Source organism: Colletotrichum fructicola, assembly GCF_000319635.2.
Source record: "Colletotrichum fructicola Nara gc5 chromosome Unknown KSG_Nara_v1_contig05, whole genome shotgun sequence".
Classification (NCBI taxonomy): Eukaryota; Fungi; Ascomycota; class Sordariomycetes; order Glomerellales; family Glomerellaceae; genus Colletotrichum; species Colletotrichum fructicola.
In genome coordinates, this window is record NW_027094055.1 from 249,915 (window position 1) to 275,567 (window position 25,653).

Consider the following 25,653-nt stretch of genomic DNA (forward strand, 5'->3'; position numbering starts at 1 on the left):
CAAACGGCTTCTCCGGTGACGTCAGCGAGCAGCAATTTGTCGTGATTAGGTTCCCTAAGGTTATTGGTTTGGTTGACTGGATCCGGCGTGCGCTGAAATTATTGATAGTGCCCAGAAGTGCGACGACTCAAAACCCTGGTGCCAGTCGGCGGGGGTCGAGTCATTGCCAGGCAGTCGGTGAGATCAATATCTCAGCGTATGATTTGGTCTTGGCATTACCATACAGGATACGGAAGCACGATGCCTCAGGACACGGGAGCTTGAGAGGCTACACAATGCAGTATTCGGGTTCGCGCGCAATAGATCACTTGATAGGCAATGATGATGTAGATTTCCCTGTTCATTATTTCGTATTAACCAAGCGCAGGTGCGACGCTCGAATAGCTAACTCATAAGCATTGACGTGAGAGTTCTTCAACCGCCACAAAGCTGGACCTAGTCTCCAGATCCTCACTTCTCCTCCTTGTCGAGGCTCTTCTTCTCGATCGAGCTGGCGCTCTGGTAGTCCTCCTTGTACGTCATGAAGACCTCGTCGTTCATGTGACGGTGTCTAAACCAGAATACGACAGTCTGCACGGCCAGAGCGATTCCGGGAGCAGCCCAAGCCCACACCAAAGTCGGGTCAGCGATCGATGGAAGCAAGATCTGGCCCAGAGCACTGCTTAGCGCCGTCATGAAGAGGAAGAGGGCGACGACCGTCGAACGCATGTGCTCGGGAGCACGGGCGTAGGCCAGCTCGTACGCGGTGACGTTGACAAAGATCTCAGACATGGCGCCCAGAGCGACGTTGGGAATCTGCCACCAGATAGAAATGGGCGAGACGCCGTCGCAGTCGCTTGCGTAGTAGCCGCTGTCATATTGTGTTAGCAAAGTACTCGGCGAAGTGGGAAATACTTCAGGACTCACCAAGGGCTGGTCTCGTACACCTTCCATTGGACAATGGCACCGATGACGGACGAGATGGTGGCGAGGATGAAGCCAGTCGTCATGCGGCTGATGCGTCCATATTTGATACCCTTGCGCTTGAGGAAGGGGTAGACCACCTGCGCCATGAAAGGTGAGAAGACGATGATGACCAAGGGGTTGAAGTGGCTAAGCAGATCGTTGGGCGCACCATCAGAGGTCATGGCAGCTCCCTGGTTGCTCTGGACGTTGCCAACACCACCATCGTTCAGGTACCAAATAGGGATGTAGAGGAAGATCTGAACAGCTTCCCAGGTACGTCTCGCATCGTCGACGTCCTTCTCGGAGTAGCTGACGCGGAGGCTGGTCTCAGAGTAGATGGTGCTGGGCTGGACTTTGTGCCAGAAGTTCTTGGCCAAAATGTTGCCCTTGCTAGCCTTCAGCGCGGCGACAGTGATCTTGACAAAGCGGTTCAGGTCTGAACCCTGGGGCGGGAGCCTGACAGTGCGCTTATACGTAGCGGCCAACAAGACCGGAAGCAGGAAGTAGACGATTCCCGGGATGAGGTAAGCCAACCAGAAGCTGTGGTACTTCTCGATGTAGACGACAGCGATCGAGAAGAATGCGCCGACGTTGATGAAGGCGTAGAAGATAAGCATAATGTGGCTGATGGTCGTCTCGGGATCGACGATGACCTTCTCACCAGTCTTGAGAACCTTGGTGTACTCCTTCTGGTGCTTGTATTGGTCAATGACCGTTGGAGCCACGTTGGGCTTGAAGATACCGGCACCGATTGCAAGCTTCCCAAAGCCATTAGCTCCACGAACTGACGCCTTGTAGGTTACAAAGAACTTACCAGGAAGTAACTGATGAGGAAGGGAGCGACACCCCTGCCGGCTTGCAAAACGGCCGGAGCCGCGCCTCCAACCATGATGACGTGTGCTACACCACCAATGAAGACACCCCATCCGATAGCCTGGTATCTACCGATCTTGACATCTGCGATCCAGGCGCCGAAGATGGGGATGACATAGGCCAGGAAGGTGAACAAGAGACCAAGCGCCGAAGCAGTACGCAGACCGAGACCGAGAGCGCCAGCGTGAGAGTTGGGCTTGCTGGGGTCGATGGCACCTGTACCGGGTCCGCCCTCGGGGAGCGGAAACTGGAGGTAGTTGTTAAAGGCGGCCTTGACACCATAGAAGGAGGCTCGCTCGGCCATCTCAACGACACAGAGAGACCATGCGGTCAGAGGGATGGAGTCGTGGACCTTGCGCAGCGTCGAGCGCTCCTCCTCGGTCGGGAGTGGATAGGTCTCATAGTCGACGACGCTCGTTGCCTCGACGGAGTTGGTCTGGGCCTCCGGGTCGACTTTCTCTCGAGTCTTCTCGGGGTGAACGCCCTGGTCGGCGTCAGGTTCGACAACCTTCTGGACGTTGAGACCAACCACGTTCTCAGCTGTGAACTGCAGTGTCAGTGGGAAGCCGGACGACAGACGAATAACATCATGGCTTACACATGGTGTCAGACTTTCTATCTTGAGATTGTCAGTGAAGATAGCGAGAAAGAGCAAAAGTGAGTGAAGCGCACATCCAAGTCTCCGGGACTGCCTTTCAACCCCCTATATACAACAACCAACATTGCGCCAGCCGAGGTGCAGTGCGAGGCAGCCCCAGCCAGCGGGCTGGCCTGATCAACCCAGCAATGCCCAAATTCATCAACGGCAACTTTGCTCCCCCACGGAATCGATAACAACCCCGGACGACTCGAGACGAACACCGCGTACGATGCATCTCCTTTGGGAAGGGTTCCCTGGCTCGAGCGGCCAAGGCGGGGCCAAGGCGGGGCCAAGAGGCATCGCGAGCTTGGGAAAGCTTGTTGCGCCATTGCCATTTGATGGACCTCCCAACCCCTGGTCCCAGTAACCCCAACCTGAGCAGATAGCAGTGGGCGTGTTATCTTCCCCGTTGCCGACGTCTTCCATGATTCGGGAGAGATTGCGTGATAGGCAAAGTGGGCTCGCCTTCACCGTTGGACCAAAGAAATGCTCACTGCAATTTGTACGCAGACATCTTCGCCATAATCAGGCACAGGATGGGGCGCCCTGTGAAGCTTATTCTCAGGTTCTCTGAAAGCCAAGAAACACCATTCGGACCGGCCGTAAAGTCGCTGAAAAGTATGCCCATGACGATCTATCCCATGATGATGTCGCCGTTCTTCAGCCCACAAAACTTCCTGACATGAATAGATTTTAGCTAATAGCGCCCGTGGCATTTGAAAAAACGGGAAATGGCTGAACGCTAAGCTGTTCCAGATTGTCGTCGTGCTGTCAGGATGCAGGGCCGATTGACAATCCCCGCTCCCGCTCAATCTAGCGCGCTATTCACGGATGTTGCATCGGGATGTGGCTGGATGCTCCGTTTCATTGATAACAGCGCGTTCTCATCCTGGACTCTTGGCGATCTATCAACATTGCACTAGTGTATGCGTGATAAAGGCTTCGCAATCGCCTGCTCCCGATCTGCCAGTCTTGTGTCCGGCTTGTTACGCCGAAGAAAACTGATCTGCTAGAATGTCTAAGGTCTTCCCCCCGCCTGCCAAGTATAAGGCATCGGCCAACGGCGGGAAGGCGATCGACAGTAAAGTCTGAAGATCATTTGTCGTTGAGCCTTTGTCTGTATGTAAGGCGGTGCAGCTGAGAACTACGGTTTGTTCTAGAATGACCATAGAACCCTGCAACTGAATCCTTCCAGAATCCTTCGATCGGGCAAAGCACGCGACCGTAAATACCAGTGACTGCCACCTCGTGTTTTCTGCTGCCGCTTGACTATCAGCATGTCAATCTACACAAGCCTTGTAAGGATGTTGATGAATCACTATTAGATTAACTTAATATCGTTATTTAACGCTGAAGACAGCTTACCATTCACAAAGCTCTCCATCCTCCGGAGCTGACTTGAACCCAAAGTCCGATAAGGAACGTCAGCCAATAATTAGGCCGCGAGAGTCAAATACACCCATCAGTAGACCAATTTGATAAGCTTGAAGGATGGCGATAGTGGAGCTTGGGGGCCATGAATGGTGGCGAAGACATACCCGGCGCCGGAAGCACCGAAGTGCGCCTTTTGGTAGTCCGATTACGTGACGTGCTTCTCAGTCGTATAATGCTGATGTCCGGTCCGATGCAACTGAGACACTCATTTCGGACTTCACAAATACTGTGAACAGTCCTCGGTAGTGTTGGTGAATGGGCAATTCGATAACCGTTTTTGGGCGGGTCTTCCTGAGGGTTCCTAGGCAGACTCAACGGCAGCGGGAAATTGATTATGAATGTGTTGAACACGACTTCTTCATGTGTCCTGGTCTCAAATTGGCCACTCGATAATCCCGAGCAGGTCTGAACAGTCACAACGTTGATGTATGTACAAATACCGATTGACTCCTACGTGTACGTACGGCATTGATTCCACGCAAGGCGGCGAGAGGAGCACCCAAGATAAAAAGAGGTTCATGAACGCATACATTATCAGAAGCTTAAGCTTTTCGTAAGCTACTTTAATCTTCCTGCGCGATATTGATGTTTCCGCCGCGCCTCAAGTAGAGATGTTGTTGAAAACTGCAGAAATGCAGTCCGATATTGCACTTCACTTTTATTTAGAAATTTCACCGCCGCACATGCCGCCTCTACAGGAGGCTGTTTCTATGATATAAGGCCATCCTGACCCTCGATATTTCCCCGTCAGAGTCGTACCTCAGTCAGAAAGGTGCGCCTCCAGGCGGTAAACTGCGAAAAGTTAGAAGGGAAGAAGTTTGTATGATATAACCCTAAATTAACCTCAGACTGCCTGCTGAAGGTTGCAGATTACCGTTTGTTCAAGGCTTGTAAGGCGTTTTGAGAAGCAGGTTAAGGTTTTTTTTTTTTTTTTTTTGGTTCTTGTTTTTGGTCCACAATACATGTGGCTTCCGGTGACGCCCAGTACTTCCGTCGTTCATATCGTAGGAAGGCTTGTCGATTCTTGGCAGCAGAAATCCAAGATCAAGTTGCCCATTACCGCCCTACTGTGATGAGTTCAAGACGTATGCACCATCATCCCTCTTGAATTCAACACTGGGTCCAAGCCCTTGAGCTTACGACGAGTCAAAAGAGCATTCCTTGCTTTTGCCTCGGAAAACGAAGAACCTGAGAAACTACATGTGTATGACTCTGGAAGAAATTGCTTTCGTTGTCAAGGAAAGATTTCCTCAATTCCGTCAACAACACGCCCAGAGCAGTCTACATGTAATTGATGCCGCATGATAGGGGCACGAGATTCTGGGTAAACAGACTGTCTACCAACGTAGAGCATAATGCACATAGAATGCATGAAAAGGCAAAGATGTGTATGGGCATAAAAATGGCGTTAAATGACAAGACCAGAGGGCAACGCGTGAGGGTGGCTCGTGAATGTAATCAATCACGAAAACTGTGTTTGCGGTTAAATCAGAGCCTTTTGCCTCAACACAGCCGACGACGAAGCTTGGGCACCTCATTTTCACTGAAGATCACCTGTGATAAAGGGACTGTCTAGAACATCGACCGAATTCAATCAAAATAAACCGAGATGAAAGCGTATGTTCAATACTGAGTGGTAAATGTACATGCTGAATGCGTTCATCGTCGCATTTAGAGATAAGAAGCCTCCACCAAGAAGCCGACAGTAAGCTTGGAGTGACGCAGAACTGAGTTCCATTGGATGCTCTCGTATGTCTGTAACCGTACGTGTCAGTTGCGGATCTCAACCAATAGTGATTCATAACTCACGTCTCTGGAAGTGTGGATATTAGGGTTGGCAGTGCCGAAAGGCTCCTCGTTGACAAAGGCAGAAGCTGGGATTTGATTAGCTGCATTTCACTCCACAAACGCCTACAACACTTACGAAATCCGTTGGACCTAGCGCTAGCATGATCGGAACATCCGTAGCCGCAAGAGGAGCTAGCGGGTGTAGCACCGGTGTACTGAGTAGTAATAAGACGAACATAGGCCGTGAAGGCGGCGTCGACATAGTCGGTGTACACAGTAGCTTTACCACCGGGGGAGTAGCCAGTCATGTCCTGGTTCAGCATACCAAGAACACGCTTACCGGCAGACTTATAGTTAGAGAAGACACCAGCAGAGCCGAGAAGGCCACCCTCTTCTCCGGCGTAGAAGTGGAACTCGAGAGTGTTCTTGGGCTTGAAACCAGCAGCAACAAGCACGCGAAGGGCCTCGAGAACGACGACAGTGCCAGAGCCGTTATCATCAGCACCAGGGGAGCGAGCAGTCGAGGATCCAGCGGTAGAGTCCATGTGAGCTCCAACAATGACCAGATCGGAAGTAGTACCGGGGTACTTGACGATAATGGAAGGCTGGTTGAAAGAGTGGGTGAATCGAGACACGGTAATGGCAGAGTTGCCAGAAGCAATGCTCACAGCTTGGTTGTACAACCAGGTGGAAGCTTGAGTACCGGTCGTGGATCGGTAGTGACGGTTGTTGAAGCTTCAGGCACCGTTCATTAGTTTCGATTTGACATCCATACTCCAGTTTCTCTGCTTTTCACATACTCTGTCAAGGTCTTCAGCCAGGATTGAGGACCAGTGTTGCTCACGCGGCTGATGAGTGAGTTGGCCTCAGTGATATGGGTCAAAGTTGTGGGGTAGGTAACCGCCTGGCGGGCGGACAGCTTGGAGATCTGAACATCATCGGCGGTGGAGAGGGCGGCCAAGACTTCTTCGTCCTATGGTTTCATCAGCATTGCACGTCAAGTGAGACTACGTCGGAAAGACTATGTTTGAAGAATCATCGTCGCGCAGCCCGTTGTAAAAAATGACCAGCCAGTTGACGTACAGTGATATCGGTGATGTCGATGAAGCCAATCCCCTTTGAGGTGTACTTCTCGAACTTCTCGTCCTCAGTAACCCATGTGCCAGCGTCCTCTTCGGATGTCTTGATCAGCCTCAAGTCGGCCTTGTCCGCAACGGGGGCCTCGGTGGCAGGGGCGGCAGCCACCAAACCGAATGAGGCCGCGGTGAGAGCGAGGGTTGCAATGAAGCGCATCTTGTCTGTTCTTGAGCGTGCTCGACGTCGAGTATTGAAGGGCGGCGACAGTGAAGAGGCATTGCTAACTTCGTCTTTCTAGGGAATGCCAGCAAGCCTATATACCCTTCTGTGTTGGCCACAAGTCTGTGGCGTCGAACGACTGATTCACCCAAACTTTCCATAATGGTGCGGGGATTCAACGGCTCCATCGTCGGATGGTCCCGCCAGTGATCACCGCGATATTCCCCAGCTGCCAGATGAGGAATCTCGATTAGTCTCCGACGTTGCAACGCTTAGTAGCGCGCTCTGGGCAAACATCGGCATGGTGGCATTTGGCCGGAGCGAGGAGAAACATAGGGCAGGAGACGAGTTGTTTTTAAGCTTAAACGGGTCGCCAAGTGAACAAGCAACTTCTAGCTTCCAGATTCAGCATAGGCTCGGCTGTTCGTCATTTAAAGCTAAAAGACCGGCCAATGGAAAACTACTTCTCACGTACCTCATTGCTTTCTAGGGTACATCTGTGTCAAGTAACGAGGACGTCGTAAGATTTCAATCAAGTAACACAGACCCGAGAATTACAAAATGCCGCCTCGATTTAGGAAGTTCCCTCACAAGCTTGGCATGCCCTTCTCAACCTCAAACAGCAGTAGCGACTTGGCGGTTCGGCTCGCTTAGGGCCCATTCAGTTGTCAACTGCCTAAAATGTAATGCCGCTTATTATTGGTGGTACGGAGTACGAGCCAGTGCGACGGGGAGGGGGTTGAAAAGTTCCGCCATGCACTCAAGGCTCGGGCGAAGTAGCTAATAAACCTCGACAGGACATGAACGTTACCGGGTGTCTCCTAATCAGCGAGGTGTTTAACCCGCCGCCCGAGTATGAAGTATGAAGATGTGGCATTTCCGGAATGATATCCAGGTACTCATGACTGATGTATGCGTCCGATACTCTGTTAAGTAAGCTTCATATTGAGCGCTAATCACATGCCGGGGGTATTCTTCAATGGTTTCAACTGATTGTGTACTTTGGGCTTTATTGTTTTCGGTTGCTAAACCAAGGTTGTTGTGGCTTTCCTGCGTGGAGCTTCGCCTTCTCATGGCTCGACAGTGCGAAATCCACCAGCGGCCCTAGTTTCTGCATTTCCAGCTTAGAAACCTTGCTTCTTGGCTTGGGCCTGAGCAGCAGCAATGGTTGCAGCGGCGTTGGGGTCGTCGAAACCGCAGCCATTCTTGCCGTTCTGGAACTGCGCCGCCTCAGCGGAGCACACGCCGACACCGCTGGCGTTCGCGCAGCACGCGGAAGAGCAGTCGGCGTCACTGACGCATCCGCCCGTGATGAACTGAGAGCCGTCACCCTTGCCAACTTTGCTCGCACCAGCGTTGTTAGGCTTGATCTGCGCGAAGGCCGTCATGGCGACTGCATCGAGTTAGCTGTTGTTTCCTGAAGATGGTATAGACTGAGTGCACTCACGAGCGAGAGTGGTGAAGAGAGTGATGCGGACCATTTTCGCGGTAGTTGAGTGAAAGTTATTTAATAGTTGAAAATGATTGAATAGTAATAAGAAATATAATGACACCAGGTCGAAGAAGCGAAAGAGTTTGCACAGCAAAGTGAATGTTTGGAATTGTCGCGAAGTTGTCAGTGAAGGACTAGATGACAACATTGAAAACTCCGAGGATGTCAACACTTAAATACCTAGTAACCCGACATTCTCTGCCAAATTCAAAGTCGCAGCAGCTGTGGGATGCCGTTCTTTGGATGGGCCGGCGTGTTTTTCGCGGCTTTCGGTGAACTTGATACAGACCCGTATGACAGGAACCATAATTCTCGAGGCAATGCCGGGCTCACTGAAACTCGCCTCGGAAAAAGTCAAAGCTCTGGTCGAATCATGGTCACTTTTCGACGATCTTCTCCACGATGCATCTGATTCGGATGATGGCAGCTGCCATCCGAACGGGTTGGTCGGCCACTTGCGGTTTGATCGTCGTCTGATCCATGTTTGGCCCACGAATGTCAATGCAGAGACATCAGTTGCACCAGCTGTTCATCGGAAGACTAGATATAGGGATGGAAGGATCAGTATGATTCCCTTTTTATTAAGATCAACTAATGATCTACATAAGCTCGTCCTCTCGTCGTCCCATATCCTTCCGGATTGCTTGGCAACTTCATAGGTGCTTCGGCTTGGTCAATCCTGGTCTCGGTCGATCCAGTGCCGCGGAATAACCTGCGACTAATTCGAAACCGCACGACTAAAGCGGCCTGTCGAAGTCGAACTGTCCGGTCCGGAAATTCCGTCTAGCAATTTGGAGTACTCGTGGAGGCTTTCGCCAACGATCCTCATGATGGGCCAAGCGCTGTTGCATCTCTGGAACATTTTTGCGAATAACTTGATGACCATATTGCCAAGAAACCTCAAAGAATGCGCTGTTATCGGGCTATCAGGACTTTGGAGAGTGTCCTGTATTTCGTCGACGGAGGACAGTGCTTCATTTACGATGAATTCTAACCATCTGATTATTTGCCTTTCCTTGACTGAATCCAAGTGTTAGTGCCAGCGGGCTATTTGTCGCTGCATGAAATTCAACTTACAATGCATACTTCCAACATCGGGGCCATCGGCGAGTACCAAGAGCCACTTGCTGAGAAACACGGCTGCCTCAAATGAGCAAAAGCTATGTTGCAGGCTCCAGAAGAACGCTTGGCAATTGGCCAGGTAGTCAATGCCGAGCTGAACCGGTATGTTCAGGGCATGAACGGCGTGTAGGAGGGCAAACACAAGGCGTAGGCCACGTTCAGGTGGCCGAGCTTCAAATGCAGCTGCTGCGATAGATTGAGGGTCCCCAGAATAGATCTGTCTCTTGTTCCCAAGATCAAAGTGTAGGCGAATGTGAGCTAGCCCTAGCAAAGATGTTGCTGTCCAAGACAACGAGCCTTTGGTATTCCGGATGTCCAGGACGGATTCTGGAGCCTTGTACCACTGCTCTCGCCATCTATGCAGTGAAAGTTCAAACTTCGCTACTTCATGTGGAGACAGTCCTGGTCCTTGAGGATCTAGGCAAAGCTGTCGAGTCACGATGAGGCGCTGAAGAAGCGCGTGCATCAGGACAAAATTGCCGAACGGGGAGGTGGCTGGAATTTTCCCCGTATGGTTGTGAATCAGTGGAACAAACCCCTCTTGAAACGAGATCACCGGCGTTGCCTTAGAGCGAGCTTCACGCCACCTGGAAGGTCCCGGTGCTAGCCATTCATCGCAGGTCACTGGCAATCTGAGAAAGATCTCATTACCAAGCAGAACAGGCGGTACGTTGAACACTAGGCTTTGGAGGTTCAAAAAGCAAAAGGACGCCAGCTTCACCCTTCTGTCTGACTCGGTTTTTGCCCATATATGCCAGTCGTTACCATCGTTCGCAAGCGTCTCCGTCAATACGCTCTCACGGATGCATCTTGCCAGGAGGCTTTGGTACTCGAACGACTCCCGGACAAGACTTCGATCCTGCTGCCATGTTGCGAAAGTAGCGAGCAACAGTATACCCTTGATGCTCTCCATGCGGGCGCTTGGCGACTGGCAGTCTGTTCCTGTGTTGGCAGCTGCGAGGAACGATTCCTGATCGACAGCAGGAGCTGCTGGCTGGACGGAAAACTGCCCGGATTTGAGCCGGTGCAGTATAATTGCCCTTCCTGCACGGTATAGTGCAGCACCATTGCGAGACTCGTAGCGAAACTGCGCACCGATCGCCATCATAGCTAGCACCAGCTCTGGTGAGTCTTGATACTTGGTGACGCAGAAAGTGGGCATATGAATGAAAGGGTGGTGATTGCTGTAACCATCCACGAAACCGGCGATGTATCTTGACATAGATAGTCTCGAGGGCAGTCTAAAGGATTCAAGACAGGATGCGTAAGACCTGAGATACTCTTGAAACACAAGTCTTTGAGGCTCGCTGACTTTCCAGGGTTGTGATATGGGCTTCAGTTCACAGAAATCGTCTAGTTGAATCAAGCATGTAAGAATATGGTATCTGCAGAGAGGTGAAACTTTAGCCTACCCTCTCCTGTATCGCCATCCGGAATGCATTTACACAAATGCTCCGCAAGCGGCTCTTCTAAATTCGACCCTGAATTTGGAATCTCATTGTTCTCTTGTTGGCCGGGCTCACCAGTCGAGGCATTCTCCGTGGCCGACGACAGCCCTGCCGGCACGTGGTCGCCAGGGCCAAAGAAATCAAATCCGTATTCGAAGTCAAGTCCCACAGAATCGAAGAAATCGGATATGTCGAGCATGGCTTCCATAGGAGAAGGAGGGTTCAGAAGCTCGGCGTTGGCAATGAATGTGCTTGACCCGGTCGGTGTTGGAACTGGCAGCATGCGACTAGGTGGGTTGTTGGTGATGGTGCTGCGCTGGGGCTCGCTGTGCGAACTGGTGCTTGAATCATCGCCGCCGGGAAGCCAGACACCCGCGGTGCTCAGGTTGAGAGCCGAATCTAAAGGCGATGCGGGAGTCACCATATAAGTTCCAGGCACAGCAGAGTGGTAGAGTCGCTCATGTCTAGTGAGTAAGTCACGTCTTGCAAACGACTGACCGCAGTGACAGCCATACGGCTTCTCTTTGGTGTCTACGGCAGGTTCCTACGTTAATTCGGGTGAAAGGCAATAGAGTAAATAGAGCGCTCACGTGTTCGCAAATGTCGCCGTAAGTGCTCGCCTCTCACAAAGGTACGATGACAAATGTGGCATATCTTCGAAACATAGGGTCGTCCAGCTTCTGGTGGCATGGTGATGTGGTTGAACTGTTCAGTTGACTGTTTAGGTTCGAGCGACTGCTATCGAAGCTTCACTAGACAGAAATGCTTCACGGAGAAAACTCCTCACAGATTTCTCAGGGTGTCTGAGAGAATGATGAATCGCTATTACTAATCAACGCTAGAATGATTCAAGCAACTGGAACCTGGAAATAATTGCATGTACTTCCTCATCGTTCGAGCTCCCACTGCCCAGCCCGGGCTCTGGGTGCCCGCCCGTGCTGCGTGCATACAAAGTCTAGAGTCCAAGTCAGCACCTAACCTTCATTCAGTCACGAGGATAAAAGACTTCCTAAAGATGGCCTCATATCTAAGTTTTTGAAAGGCTACTCTTGGTCTTATATCAAGCATCAGGACATGGAAACATACTGCCGTCGAAGGAGAGGGTTTGAGCTGCTGAACATGCCTCCGAATACGCGTGCTAGTGGATGTGCCCTATGGTCCCCAACCTGTTTCGGGGCTGTTGGAGACCTCCACAGTGGAGTTGGAGTACCCCAACTCTTGCATGACCCGACGCCAATTGAATCTGGGGCCGATCTTGGTTGGGGACCAGGCTGTAGGCTAGGGTTCATTTCAGCTCACAGGGGATGCATTGGGATCGGGGTTTGAACCAAACCCGACCCGCAACTCCAGTAGGTTCTGACGTGTAGTCATTCACAGTTTCTTCAAACATGCTTATAATTCTTATCGTTTTTTATTTCAGAGTGGCGATCGCCGGGATGGTTGGTAATCTCCAAGCATTCGAATGTGTTATCTGCATCAGAATGGCTCAGTCGAGTGGGAACATGTCAAGTTCTGAAGCTCTTATCACTAACGGGGGCGTGGCGATGGAGCTTTGGGTCACAACTCGACATCAACAGGGAGATAAGAGATGTACTGTTCTATGAGCTTTGAAAGTATAAAATGCCAGGCCTTGTGGAATGTTGAGATCAACTCAAAGAGCCTCAAACTCATAGCTATTTCACACACCGTATCAATCCTGAAACTTCTTTCTGCTGAAAATGTCCGTCAAGCCCATTCGCGTCGCCGCCGTTCAGGCCGAAGGCTGCTACTTTGATTTGGAAGCTGCAGTCGAGAAGACATGCAAGCTCATAGAGGAAGCTGCTGGTAAAGGCTGCGACTTGATTGCCTTTCCTGAAGTCTGGATCCCGAACTATCCAGGATGGATCTGGTGAGCCATTTCAACACAATATCATTCCTGTGTCTACGTAGTGCTGAACGGATGCAACAGGCAGAGACCCATTGACTTTGACATGGTCAAGGAGTACATGAAGTCCTCCCTCAAACGAGACGGTCCAGAGATGGCTAGAATCTGTGCTTGCGCAGGCAAGAACAAAATTGCCGTTATGTTGGGATACTCGGAGAATGCAAATCATTCCTTGTACCTATCTCAATCTTTCATCGGCAAAGATGGAGAGATCAAAATGAACCGCCGCAAGATCAAGCCTACCCATGTCGAGCGAACCTTGTACGGTGACGGCAGCGGTGCTTCTCTTCGCAATGTTGTCGAAGAGCCTGGCATCGGCAAGGTCGGTGCCTTATCTTGCTGGGAACACTCTCAGCCTTTACTGCGCTACCACACTTACTCTCAGGGCGAGGAAATTCATGTGGCTGCTTGGCCCCCCATGAACTACTTCAACTCCTTCCCCGAGGGCTCGGCTCTTTGGTCTCAGTGCCGCGAAGGTATGTGCCTCAAGAACATTTATACCAACCTGAATCAGGCATCAACAATTTGTCATAGGGGCCCGCAACCTCTCCACTACACACGCCATCGAAGGTAACTGCTTCGTCGTTTTATCGTCTTCCTTTTACACCCAGACTGGCGTGGATCGCCAGAAGCTCGGCGATGGAAAGCTCTACCACATCGGCGGTGGCGGCTGCGCTTGCATCATCGCACCCGATGGTCGGAAGCTCACGGAGGATCTCGGGGAGGAAGAAGAGGGTCTTGTGATTGCCGACATTGATCTGGATGAAATCATGAAAGTCAAGGCTATGCTAGATGTTCACGGACACTACAGCCGACCCGATCTCTTGTGGTTGGGCGTAGACTCGCGCGAGAAGAAACAGGTTCGCAGGGAGGCTGAGCTGCTTGACGCTTGAGGGAGTCGGTAACCCCTAAATGATGGGTTGAGATGAACATGTTTAAATTGGCTGGTATGGTCATCAAATGAGTTCTGGTCTTACAAAGTACTAGGCGTCTATGGAAATTGCTCTGTCCAACCTTTTGTTCTCCACAATCTAGCAATGGCCTCTTTACCTGTGATACGAAAATGTGCCGTTATTCCCGGATTCCATAATCTTGTCCCGCAGTTGACAGCAATCTTTGCCTCTCCTCCATAGCATCCAAGGCAGGCTTTTCCTCCTTCACGAACGTCCGTCCCTTAATGGCCACAAACACGGTCAGAATGAGACCGACTACAGTACCTGCAGCGCCAAGAGTAATGTTGACGGGCGTTGGATCACCACCCAATGGGCCATGAGTGAGGGCATCGAGGCCGGATTGGGAGAAATTGATCAACCCAGAAACGCATACGATGGTGCCATAGATGCGGCCAAAGGTAGCGAAGCCAAAAACCTTCGTTGCGTAGTCGCTAAGCCTTGTAAGTGCCTCTGTCTATTTGTAAATAAGGAATTGTGCTCTGTACTTACGAAATAGCTGAGTAGTAGAGAGGTCGAAATACGACAAAAACGACAATAGTCGCATAGCCCGCCCATACGAACGGAAGGCAATTGAGAAGACCGATCGCCACAATGAGAACAGTCAAAACCCCAAATGTTGTGGGCACGCTAAGATTGTTGAGGAGAAAGCCGATGAACGGAGTTGACACCAGTCCTCCAACAGGCAGAGCGATGTCGAAGAAGTGATTGATTGCATCGGCTTCAACTTCAGAGCCCAGCATGAAGCGGTATTGAGCGCGGATGGTTGCGATGAAGTAGTTCATTCTCAACATCTGCACGATCGTCAAAAGGAGAATGAGAATGAACCATGGACTCTGAATCTGCTTGTGGGCAGGAACCCCGTGAAGTACACCCCATACACCACTCGCCTCTTGTCGCTCCTCATTGACTTTGACGCGCTCCTCACGAGCTTGTGCATCGCCGGCGACCTCTTCAATCTGGTCCAACTTGGACAGTCGCCGCTCGGCTCTGGCGCTTCGGACCTTTCTCAGCGCTCTGTCGTCGGAAATCTCGTTATCCGAGTCGTGGGCATCGCGTGTTTCATCTTGTGCCTTCTCAATTTTCTCTTCCAATTGCGTCATGGTATGATAAGATCGGGCTGGCATGTAGGCAATCTCAGCAATCAAGATGAGGACGGGGATGGCAATATATGCGTAGAAGAACTTTTCGAGGGACAGCTGTCCGTTAGTCGCGTCATACACCATCTGATAGATGAGGAAGACGGCAGCGGACGCGTCAAAAGCTCCGGTGACAAGGGCAATGATGAGCCCACTATACTTTGGGAATGCGTTGGCCAACTGAAAGCTGGAAACGAAAACAAATGTTCCGCCCAAAGCCAGGAAGATGTTGCCAAGGAAGTAACCATCGAAGTAGCCTTCAAAGTTGTGGGAGGCGGCCATCAGAACGCAACCAATGGTGAGGCAGATGGAGGATAGGATCCAGCAGGTCCGTCGACCGTAGCGATCAAGAACTGAACCAGCCAGAAGAGACGACACGTTGGCAGTGACAGATGCGACGACAAAGAAGAGATTGAGGCGCAAGTCCTGCTCCGTGCAGGGAATATACTCGCCGTCATCGGCAGTAATTAGGTCGTTGGCATCGCAAAGGTCGCTGTAGACTCCTTCGGCAATCAGAATGGGCTTGAGGGCAGCAAAGCCGAAGACGATGCCTGCAGCTAGCCAACACGCAACGATGCCAGTGGCCACCTGTGCTACACCGTGTTAGCGGCTTCACGTAAAACGGACCGAGCCTTTGGCACAGCGCTTACCCCATCTCTTTGCGTTGGAGACTTTGTATGCTGCAATGGGCTTTTCGACGTGAGTCTGCTCAACAGGTGCAAAGCTCAAGCGTCGCCATTGCGGATCATTGTTGTTGATGAGGCTGTCAGTCGACAAGGGTTGGAGTGTGCCGAAGACGGCCTCACTATCACCGGATTGGTCGGGCTGTTCTGCAGGACGTTCGTAGTCGAAGCCTTCGGCTTGGGTGACGTGCTGCGCGAGCGACATTGGCAGAACCTAGGCGGTTTGAAGGGACGGGCTGAAGGGACGGGCTGAAGGGACATGAACACGTAGGTCAGAGAGCATCCGGCACTCATGAAAGAGTGGAAGATTCAGTCAAGCAGAAGAGTATTTATTGCCATCGAGGAGTATCCTTGTGATTACATCGATTCGAACGCTCATGCATTTGCAACGTCCCCTGTCGTGCAACGCGCACACCGCCAGCGGGATACCGTGTCTGTGACGTAACCAAGCGTTAATGTTGAGGGGGGGCTGGCTAGTTCGACATTTCCAGCAAATTCCAAACTTCGGAGCTTGGGCCCATCGTCGCGGCTGTCGGAGCGGGGCGCCTCCGGGTCCCATCCCGTATCCGGCGCCGAGGAGTGGATCGCAACTCCGGATTCTGCTTCACTGATTCAATTTGCTGGCAAATCGACTCTTCGCCCGGATTGTCTCGCCATATCCGACAAGAATCCAAGGACCTGCGGTAAGCAATAGGCCGATCCCACCGAGCAGGCTAGATGCCGGTCCGTACCCGAGATTGGTGTACATCTGTACTGTAACAAGCGGGAAGATGCCGCCCAGGCAATTTCTGCAAAATGATTGTGCCGCCAAAGCAGAGCTAGCGTAAGCGTGGTAACTGTCCGCTAGATAGTTGAAAACAGCCAAGTAGATGGAGAATATCCCCAGAGTTGAGATGCCGAGGCCGATAGCCGGGACGATCCAGTGGACCTGCTCTCGAGCCGTCCAGCCCAAGATGAAGAGGCCGATCGGTAGACAGATACTCTCAACGCAACTAAAGTAGAGTCTTCTTTCTGGTCTGTCCAATGGAATCTTGGGATTGGATATCGTGTTCAACCAGCGTTCCTGGTATATGCTGATCGGAGTGGCGATGAGCGATGCGATACACGAACTTGTGAAGATGGTGTTAGCAGTTGAGAGATCGAAACCATAGACCGTAGTGAAGATGAGGGGAACCGCGGCAAAGCCAAGATACAGGATTGACCAGCTGAACGCTGCCCAGAGTGAGAAAAAGAAGACGATTGGCTCAGTGAAGAGCAGCACGAAGGGAAGGGTCATGGAAGCAGCAATCATCTGGCCGATTGATCCTCTTCCTTCATCGCCCTGGGTGCGCCACTTGATCTGTCGGGATAAAACGGTATGCTCTTCTCCGCTGATTGTCACCTCAAATCCGGACACCGATTCGGCTTCTGCCTTGTACCATTGGTTTAAAACGTCTGCTTTTCGTCGGAGCAGGACATTTTGTCGGGTTTCTGGCAGGAATAGGAGGAATGCTAGTGCATTGAGTGCATTGACAATGACTTGAACCCAGAATATCCATCTCCAATTCAGATACTGGACGATGAACCCGCAGAATAGGGGACCCAAGCCCGTCCCGAAAAGCGCTCCACCAGAAAAAACGGCCATGGGTGCATTGCGCTCATGAGGTCTGTAGATATCCGAAATCACGCCTCCGATCATGCTGGAGTATGTCGAGCTGCCCACGCCGGCGATGAAGCGCGCAACTAGCATCCTAGCTCAAAATGCAGTTAGATATCATAGATCCATCTGCGACGTCAAGAATTCCTTCAACATGCAAGACTTACCCTCCATACGACTGGGTAATGGCGCTACAAATTTGGCAGATGACAAACAGGGTACCAGTGAGCGTAAAAACCAGCTTCCTACCCCATATTTCGGACAAAGGTGCTAGTATCATGGGTGTTATGGCGAAACCCAGCGTAAAAGTCGTGATACCAACTGCGGCCGCTGTTTGACTGATGCCCCATTCCGCGGCAAGGGCATCCTTCGCAGAAGCGTAAGAGCTCGCCGCTACTGACGCGAATGCGGTAGCAACGCACAATAAACATAGCACAGAAATCTTTCGTAGTCTGCTCCAAGCTTCTGGCGATCTGAATTGGTCGTTTACATGGGTTGGAGGGGGGAGTCGGTGAAGGCATGTGCCATCCGTAGAAGCCCTAAAGGGGACCGGCAAAGTTGCGTCGAATGTGGCGTCCAACTCAAGACCGTTGATAAGTGGTTTGGAAACCGCTTCAGCTGTTTCGTACGAGTTTTCGCCAGGCATGGCTGTAATTTGTGCACATAAGACCAAAGAGAGGTCCCGGTTTTGGTCAAGAGGACACTAGAAAGGCTTTGTATCGGCTGAAAGGCGAAGTTAAGAAACGAAGTTCGGATGGGAAGATTCGAAAGTCTAGAATCGTCTACTTAGAGGAGTCGTGTTATTGAAAAGGAGTATTCTATTGTGCCTCTAGGTAATGGATTGACATTAGTCAGTCTCTGCGATGACACCATCGGTGCTGAATTTATCACCTTGGGGTAGATGGCCTCGCTTTCGCTTTTTTTAAAAAAAAAGTATTTGAGAAATCGAGATAAAGTGCAAATTATCGTCGATAATAGATTTAGGCGTGATCACTCGGACAAGACATCAATCTTCTCGGGTGTATGGAGATGGATCTGCAAATCAAGGAGAGGCAAGAGATGTGGGACCAACGTCTCCAAGTCTCCAACTCCTGCATATGTCCCCGACCCGAGCAGCCCCACGTTGAGCTGAACCCATGGGGACTGTTTGTAAGCGAAAACCCATTCAAGTTTGCTTTGGCCAGATGGTCACTGGTGTCTGGTGACACATTACAAGAAATGTTGTTGACGGGTGCTGTCTTTCGAGTGCCTTTCATCCATGAGCGGGAAGGTTCGAGCAAGTCTACCCGCAACATTTCGTCGGCAATACTTCAACTAGCTCGAGCGGACAGATTTTGGAACTTATAGCCATAACTCAGGATGAACCAAGCGCCCGAAATCTATCCCCAAGAATCAAGGATAAGGGTAAGTAATACACTGGCTTCCCATCGTTGAGAGCTGATATATATATGGGAAACGGCGCATTCGGAGTCGGAAAGATATTGCAGGTCTCTCAGTAAGATATTGCAGGTCTCTCATTAGAGAACTTAAGATCAAACCACCCAAGCTCCTTTGGAATCACGGAAAAAATGAAAGAGGCATTGATTGACAACACTCTTCGGGTCAAAGTTCACGATGTGCCCATTCCAACCCCTGGTTCTGGCCAGCTTTTGATACGGACAATTGTATCTGGAACCAACCCCAAGGACTGGAAAATGGCTAAACTTTGGGCCCCTCAAGCTTCACCTAGTAACTACGGTGATGACATTGCCGGCTACGTCGAGGCTGTCGGTGAGGGTGTATCAGGCTTCAGCAAGGGCGATCGCATGGCTGCTTTCCACGAAATGGGCGCACGGCATGGAAGTTACGCTGAATATTCAATTGCATGGGCTGACTCCGCTTTCCATATACCAGCCCACATCACTTTCGAAGGTGAGAGTGTAGAAGTTATATAACATCACCGACCCAGGGTCTAATAACATTGGATGACAGAAGCCGCAACAATTCCTCTGACTGCAATGACAGCTGCTCTAGGGCTCTACCAGAGACTCGGATTGCCACTGCCCTGGAGTACAACCACTGAACCACTACCATTGATCATTTATGGAGGTGCCACGGCCGTCGGATCATTTGCAATCAAGCTTGCAGCTCTCTCGAATATTCACCCTATTATTGCTTTTGCAGGCAATGGTACTTCTTATGTGAATACCTTACTCGACAAATCTAAGGGTGACACGGCGATCGACTATCGTCAAGGGGAAGCTCACACGCTGGAGAAAATCAAGGAAGCTGCCGGCGACTATCCGATCATCTACGCCCTTGACACCGTGTCTGAATTGAATACGATTCGAATGATTGATCGAGCGCTCGCACCCGGCAAAGGCAAAATCGCGAATCTTCTACCAAGTTCGCCTAAGAACGAGTTGTCTTCGGAGTTAATATTTACGATGGTAGGGACTATACACGCATCCAAGTCTACCAAATCTTGGCCAGCCCTCGGTGACAGAGAATTTGGAACACTGTTTTTCTCGTTTTTTGGGCGGGGGCTGCAAGAAGGCTGGTTCCATGGGCATCCCTACGAAGTGCGGACTGGAGGATTAAATGCCTTGGGGCAGGTTCTCAGAGATCTCGAGGCGGGCAAAAATTCGGCGAAGAAGTACTTGCTGAAAATTGCAGAAACCAAGGGCGTTATGTGATGGGCTTGGCTGGCTCATGACGAGATTCACGGTCACAAGTCTTTTTGTTTTTCTTTTTTTCAAGTAAAGATTCAGGGTTCAATGAGACTGCCTGTATTTTCCCATATACCAAAGCTCATTACACATCATTCCAAGATCCCACGATCAACAAAAGAAAGTTGCCCGGCACTAGCCACAAAATCAAGAGGCAGCCATCACAGCCTTTTGACTTCCGTACTTGCTCTCCCACTCATCGTTGACTTCACGATAGTCTTCGGGAGCGTATGGGTCATACCACTCAGCCAAGAACCCCTTCTTACGCCAGGGCGTAAGTCCCAAATCCTGCTGCAGCAAGTCAAGATATGGAACCGCATCGAAGACAAAGCTGGGGCATTTGTTGGAGCCCCAGTCGGTAGGGTAGCGCCAGTATCCGTACCGGTTCATGACAACAGTATCATACTTCAACTTCTGCATTGCGGCATCGTCGCCAACCGCTGCTGCAGGGTCTTTCGCCAGACGACCAGAGAAATAGGCGCTGATCCACAGACCCTGCATGTGTGCGGTGATCACATTGCTGAAGTTGCTGACCATGCCTACGAAGGCTGTATCACGACTTCGCAAGAAGCGTTCCGAGGCTGGGACGATAAAGTTGTGAAGCATGTATGGCGTGAGGGACTTATAAGGCGTGACCTCGTCTTCGCTGTCGATGCCCTTCATGTCAGTCATGGGGGTGTAGTCCTTGTTCCAGACCGGCTGGTTCTTCAGTCTTGGGAAACGCTCCAAGATTTCTTTGTCGGCCAACTCGATGAGATCTTTCTGGCCGGCCAGATCCTCACGTGGGGCATTGTCGATGGGTGTGTGAGGGATGCCGAGATCTTTCTCAATACCTTCAGGGAGGAACTTGATCGGCGGGACATGTTTCCAGCCAGTGTGAGCCAGCAGTGCGTCGGCGTCAAGCTCAGTCCCGTCCGAAAGATGGACCTTTCCAGGACTGAGATGATCAAGCTCACCGACATAAACCTTCACTGTACCATCCCTGATAAAGTCGAAGAAGTTCGTGTCGTAGTTGAGAATACTGAAACTGGTTGAAGTGAACATTGCTTCGGTCCATGGCTTGAGCTTAGCAGTATCTGGATGAGAGTCGTACTCCATTAGCGTCTTGGCGTCATCGCCGAGTACTTTCCAGAAGCCGTCAACGATAGTTCGTCCAGCCGCAGTACCGTGGAAGAAATTTCGAATGCCAGTGTAACCATCAGCATTTCCCCATACACAAGGGCTGAACCATGTCAACATCCGCGTATCTGTAGAAGCACGTTAAACTTGAGGTGTCTGAGAGGTCGTCAAAAAGCTTACTAGCAAGCTTCTCAAGCCACTTCTTGAGCGGTGTAACGAATGGAGGAGCCATCCAACACGGACCATGACCCTTGGCTACAACCGCAGTCAGCGATGAGAACAAGATGGAATGCATAATGACGACTCACATCGGACAATCCAATTCACCTTGACGCCTGCTGTTGCATAAGCATATGCAGCATCCCAAGCGAACTTTGTTGAACCAAAGATCGTGACAGTCTTCGCCGTTGTGAGAGTGTCAGCGTTCTTTTGGAAGTCCTTGCCATGGAAGATCTTGCCGCCGAACGACTCCTGGCCCTCAAAGTGAGGCAGCCATGGCTCAGATGTGAGCCCCGTCGCAATGATGAGGTGGCGAGCAAACACTTTTGACTCCTCTCCGCTCGCGTTCGACACAGTCAGAATCCATCCACCTTCGACCGTCTCCTGATGCTCAGCGGTAAGCACCTTGTGGCTGGAACGAATTTTGTCGGCAATGCGAAACTTTTCCGCATAGGCTTTGATGTACTTGTTGACCGTTTCCCCGGGAATATGCTGACGAGGGTGGATGTTGAAAGTCTCACTGTCCATGGGGAAATCAGGATACTCAAACATCCCCCATAGGTTATTGCTCTTCAGCCCAGGATACAGGCGACTTTCAGCCCATGTACCGCCAAGCGAGGGCTGGGAGTCGAAGACGACGAGCGAGGCTTCTGGCTGCGTGCAGTGAAACTGCTTCGCGGCACCCAAGCCATACCATCCTGCGGTGTTCTGTCAGCATCCCACGTCTTTGTGCGCGGTTTTCCGTGTCTCAGTGCCCTCAACATCTTCTAGAATGTCTCGGTAGCGTTGAGATTGACACGAGGGTCTGAGACCTACCGGCTCCCACAACGACGCAATCAAACTTCTCCATCTTTTCGGCAATGGATCAGCTTTCTCGAGAAAGACGAATTGCCGGATGACAGAAAGAGTAAGCAATCGGTCGGAGAAGTCATCCTGATGAATCTCTGCTTACTCTCTGTGCTTACTTTCTGTCAAGGGTGCGGAAGGATTTCGAGGTGCATCTGGCTAAATTAGAATGAGACGACCGCGGAAGCGGCATACCGGGGCCCCATGGCATGCTGATCTCCTCCCTTTGGAAGGTGAGCTGCTCTGCAAGACCTGGACACTTCCCATTTCGGCGTGGCGACAGGGTCTGCAGCCCCTGATCTCGACAGATGTTCGTGCCTTGGCCGCAAACCACTTTAATAAACTTCCAAAATACCAACCCCGGGTCCACCACCAACAGACGACATCTTCATCCCAATCCTGCCCGAACGCGTTGTCAAATTTGCTTACCGTTGCATCGGGGCGTTACTTATTGACTAGTCAGCGCGGGAAATCTGTCGGGGCTATCCGGGCGTTTCCTCAAGGTTCCCCGCGGCCGCAATCGTGATTGGATGTTGTCCCACGGGGTTACCTGCATTGAGGATCCAATAAACACGAGTGACCAATGATAACCTTTGTTCTCAGCAGTGTTACTATGAACAGGGTGTGAATATGTTGGCGCCAACAGACAGTCGTTCGCATGTCACCTTGAAGAGTCGAATGCTACCCTTCGATATGACGGCCGGCACTGAGCGAGTCATTCTGTAGGGCAATGGTTCGGGAAATGGCGACAAAATTGTGTCCAACGGGCACTTGTGTCCTGCGGATACATTTATTCAGAGGCAACTTTACCGAAAAGACAGCAGGTTGGAACTCTGCACATTTATTTACTTTCCACAATACGGCCCCTGAGCCCGACGGGCTCGTACTTCTCTTTTCTGGGGTGAGCTACGCTGACCGGTGTCATTTCCCCCCTTTGGGGCAATGATCCAACAGATGTTTCGTTTCTGGAAACCTTAAGAAAGACTTCCTTGGTGAGCACTCATCGAATTGAGCGAGAATTGAATGAGATGGCATGACATTTTGTGATCGCGATGCTTGGTGAGACTTGATTTGGATTAGACGGTAATGGCATTACGACCTCGGTGAAGTAGTACCAAATGGTTGCAATTCCCTAGCCGTCTTTCAGCCCGTATTCACTTACAACTCATCCGTCACCATGGCTTCGGATTCGCGCCCCTCTTGCCCGCCCGTCAACGACTCAGGCACAGACATCTCAAACGCCGTTCCAGGGTTAACTCCGCTAAATCAATGGCAGGGTGCCGGTGATGATGGACCTTGGAACCCCATGACAGTGGATCGACAGAACTCTTTGGGGCTGACATGCGTTGATCGAGAGCGCATTCGGACTCCGGTAGGAGCTGGGTTGCGCTCAGAACATTGTACAAATTGAAGACCCCGGAAGCCAACATCCTCGCCTGGAGTTTCTCTTTGGTGGTTTTGCTTTCTTAGTCTTTCGTTTGGTTCGTACACAAGTCGGTCGTTAATCATCCCTATTCAACATGTCCGACGCTGCAGCAATGGATCCCGCCGCGGCGGCGGCGGCTGCTGCTGCTGCCGCGGCAGCCATGAAGTCCTTCACGATTGAGGCGTGGACGCTTCTGGCTGTTGGCGTTCTCTTCACCATTCTCAGAACCTATGCCAGAGTAAGGGCAGTCGGTTTCAAAGGCCTCCAAGCTGACGACTACCTGGTTTGGGTCGGAGTGGTCAGTTTCTCCATCTCTTAGACTTTCGCTTACCCGCTGACTCCGAGATGGCCAGATCTTTTATGTCATAGAGACGGTCCTTGCACATTCTGTTGGTGCCATCGCGAAGGGCATGGCTAACAATGGCATTACTGACGAGCAACGGGCCGCACTCTCGCCAGATAGCGAGGAGTATCGCCTCAGGTAGGATGTCCTGCCCCACACGAGTATCGTTCTTGGCTAATGATCTTTGTGAAGGGTAATCGGCTCTATCATCCAAATCTGTGGATGGTCTAGTTATTCCGTTCTGTTGTGGTCACTGAAGGCCTCGTTGCTGGTATTCTACATCAGGTTAACAGTACGTTTACTCGCGTCTTCTTGCATACAAGTGATTTTCTAACATTTCATAGGCTGGTCTGGGAAAAGCCTTTAGGATGCGTATCTATGTCGGCTTTGGTTTCCTTATTGTTAGCTGGATCGTTGTCGTTGCAAACCTTTTCTTAGCGTGTCGACCCTTTCACAAGAACTGGCAGATTTACCCGGACCCCGGTAGTAAGTCATTGTCTTCCCGCGATGACATGTTGCCGTCTTGCTGACTTGCGCTATGTAGATGTCTGCCAGCCAGCAATTTCCAACCAGGTCGTCTGGGTCTACCTTTCATTCAATGTCTCGACGGACCTTTACCTGTTGTCGATTCCCCTTCCTATGCTTTGGCAGGCCAAGCTAAAGCCCCTGAAGAAATGGGGTCTGCTCTTTCTCTTCAGCGGTGGCCTCTTCGTCATTGTCTGCGCCACCCTTCGATGCGTTCTGATTGTGACTGTAAGTCGTTGCCCCCTGTCTGCGTTGGCAAATGCTGATCTTGGTCCCCTTTTCAGGATCCCCAAAATGGAGCACAACTTGCCGGCTCGTGGGCTGTTCGAGAAACCTTCGTCGCTGTCATTACAGCCAACCTGCCTATGGTCTTCTCGATCGTCAAGCAGTGGCTGACCCCGGTCTTCGGCTCCCTCATCACCTCGATACGTTCGTCGCAAAGACAGACCGAGAACACCCCAAGAGACGTGCGCACCTTTGGCGCCGGCAGCAATCAGAGCTGGCGCGGGCGCGGTCCTCCTTCAGCATTCCCGATCACCAACATCACCTTCAACGAAAGCGAGGAGCGCATGGTCAATGAGATCAAGATGCAAGACGTCAAGGCTTGGGGGGACCCGTACGCCGACGGAAGGCCGCCCACCAGGTCCCACAGCATGAGCAGAAGTGCGAGCACCGCCAGCAGGCATAGAAACGGCAATATCAGGAAGGATATCGAGGTCGCCATCACCACCGAGGTCCGCGAGCTGAAGCCTGATGCGAACGGCAACATCAAGAGCGTGTCGCCTCGAAGCTTTTCGTTTGCCAGAGGCCCGAAGAGGAACTCGAAGAGAGCATCGGCGCACAGCGCGGTGTTTGATGCTAATAACAGGATTTAATGGCCTAATTTTGTATGAGTAAATATGTAGAGTACCAAATAACAAATCGTGCGCAAGCAAGCTCGCTCCATTTCCCACATGAATGTTGTATTCTTGAACTTGATGAGTCAACTAGAGTCGGAAGCTATCACAACATAGGGCTCCGTCATACTCAAAAAAAGATAAGGTATTTTCGCGTGAATGAGTTCACACTGCATCTCCAAGAGGGGCAACGGAGCTTCG

The 25,653-nt window shown here is 51.2% G+C and overlaps 10 protein-coding genes across 10 annotated transcripts; 3 read left to right on the forward strand and 7 right to left on the reverse strand.

Moving 5' to 3' along the window:
* Positions 1-450: 450 nt before the first annotated feature.
* Positions 451-2,420, reverse strand: PTR2-1 (Peptide transporter PTR2; the record flags this gene model as incomplete). Its single annotated transcript, XM_032034936.1, has 4 exons — positions 451-850; positions 907-1,703; positions 1,760-2,358; positions 2,417-2,420. The coding sequence occupies 4 exons, from the start codon at positions 2,418-2,420 to the stop codon at positions 451-453; spliced, it is 1,800 nt and encodes a 599-aa protein (XP_031885896.1).
* Positions 2,421-5,563: 3,143 nt separating this feature from the next.
* Positions 5,564-6,973, reverse strand: LAP1-3 (Leucine aminopeptidase 1; the record flags this gene model as incomplete). Its single annotated transcript, XM_032034935.1, has 5 exons — positions 5,564-5,647; positions 5,702-5,766; positions 5,817-6,415; positions 6,481-6,653; positions 6,764-6,973. 5 exons carry the CDS (start codon positions 6,971-6,973, stop codon positions 5,564-5,566), a joined length of 1,131 nt encoding a protein of 376 aa, XP_031885903.1.
* Positions 6,974-8,100: 1,127 nt separating this feature from the next.
* On the reverse strand, positions 8,101-8,457 carry CGGC5_v008742 (uncharacterized protein; the record flags this gene model as incomplete). Its single annotated transcript, XM_032034934.1, has 2 exons — positions 8,101-8,369; positions 8,424-8,457. 2 exons carry the CDS (start codon positions 8,455-8,457, stop codon positions 8,101-8,103), a joined length of 303 nt encoding a protein of 100 aa, XP_031885902.1.
* Positions 8,458-9,186: 729 nt separating this feature from the next.
* On the reverse strand, positions 9,187-11,728 carry TDA9 (putative transcription factor TDA9; the record flags this gene model as incomplete). Its single annotated transcript, XM_032034933.1, has 4 exons — positions 9,187-9,488; positions 9,546-10,943; positions 11,003-11,569; positions 11,629-11,728. 4 exons carry the CDS (start codon positions 11,726-11,728, stop codon positions 9,187-9,189), a joined length of 2,367 nt encoding a protein of 788 aa, XP_031885901.1.
* Positions 11,729-12,756: 1,028 nt separating this feature from the next.
* Positions 12,757-13,855, forward strand: CGGC5_v008744 (Arylacetonitrilase; the record flags this gene model as incomplete). Its single annotated transcript, XM_032034932.1, has 3 exons — positions 12,757-12,926; positions 12,987-13,438; positions 13,497-13,855. The coding sequence occupies 3 exons, from the start codon at positions 12,757-12,759 to the stop codon at positions 13,853-13,855; spliced, it is 981 nt and encodes a 326-aa protein (XP_031885900.1).
* Positions 13,856-14,033: 178 nt separating this feature from the next.
* Positions 14,034-15,939, reverse strand: CGGC5_v008745 (Protein FMP42; the record flags this gene model as incomplete). The annotated part of the gene is made up of 3 exons (XM_032034930.1): positions 14,034-14,346; positions 14,405-15,644; positions 15,702-15,939. The coding sequence occupies 3 exons, from the start codon at positions 15,937-15,939 to the stop codon at positions 14,034-14,036; spliced, it is 1,791 nt and encodes a 596-aa protein (XP_031886052.1).
* Positions 15,940-16,338: 399 nt separating this feature from the next.
* Positions 16,339-17,463, reverse strand: atB-4 (Efflux pump atB; the record flags this gene model as incomplete). Its single annotated transcript, XM_032034929.2, has 1 exon — positions 16,339-17,463. The coding sequence occupies one exon, from the start codon at positions 17,461-17,463 to the stop codon at positions 16,339-16,341; it is 1,125 nt and encodes a 374-aa protein (XP_031886053.2).
* Positions 17,464-18,938: 1,475 nt separating this feature from the next.
* On the forward strand, positions 18,939-20,045 carry fsr4-2 (Trans-enoyl reductase fsr4; the record flags this gene model as incomplete). Its single annotated transcript, XM_032034928.1, has 2 exons — positions 18,939-19,281; positions 19,342-20,045. 2 exons carry the CDS (start codon positions 18,939-18,941, stop codon positions 20,043-20,045), a joined length of 1,047 nt encoding a protein of 348 aa, XP_031886054.1.
* Positions 20,046-20,225: 180 nt separating this feature from the next.
* DEP4-3 (FAD-dependent monooxygenase DEP4) lies at positions 20,226-22,266 on the reverse strand (the record flags this gene model as incomplete). The annotated part of the gene is made up of 4 exons (XM_032034927.1): positions 20,226-21,325; positions 21,378-21,452; positions 21,506-22,114; positions 22,233-22,266. 4 exons carry the CDS (start codon positions 22,264-22,266, stop codon positions 20,226-20,228), a joined length of 1,818 nt encoding a protein of 605 aa, XP_031886055.1.
* Positions 22,267-23,782: 1,516 nt separating this feature from the next.
* CGGC5_v008749 (uncharacterized protein) lies at positions 23,783-25,431 on the forward strand (the record flags this gene model as incomplete). Its single annotated transcript, XM_032034926.1, has 6 exons — positions 23,783-23,986; positions 24,042-24,169; positions 24,224-24,323; positions 24,376-24,517; positions 24,576-24,784; positions 24,841-25,431. 6 exons carry the CDS (start codon positions 23,783-23,785, stop codon positions 25,429-25,431), a joined length of 1,374 nt encoding a protein of 457 aa, XP_031886067.1.
* Positions 25,432-25,653: the final 222 nt, after the last annotated feature.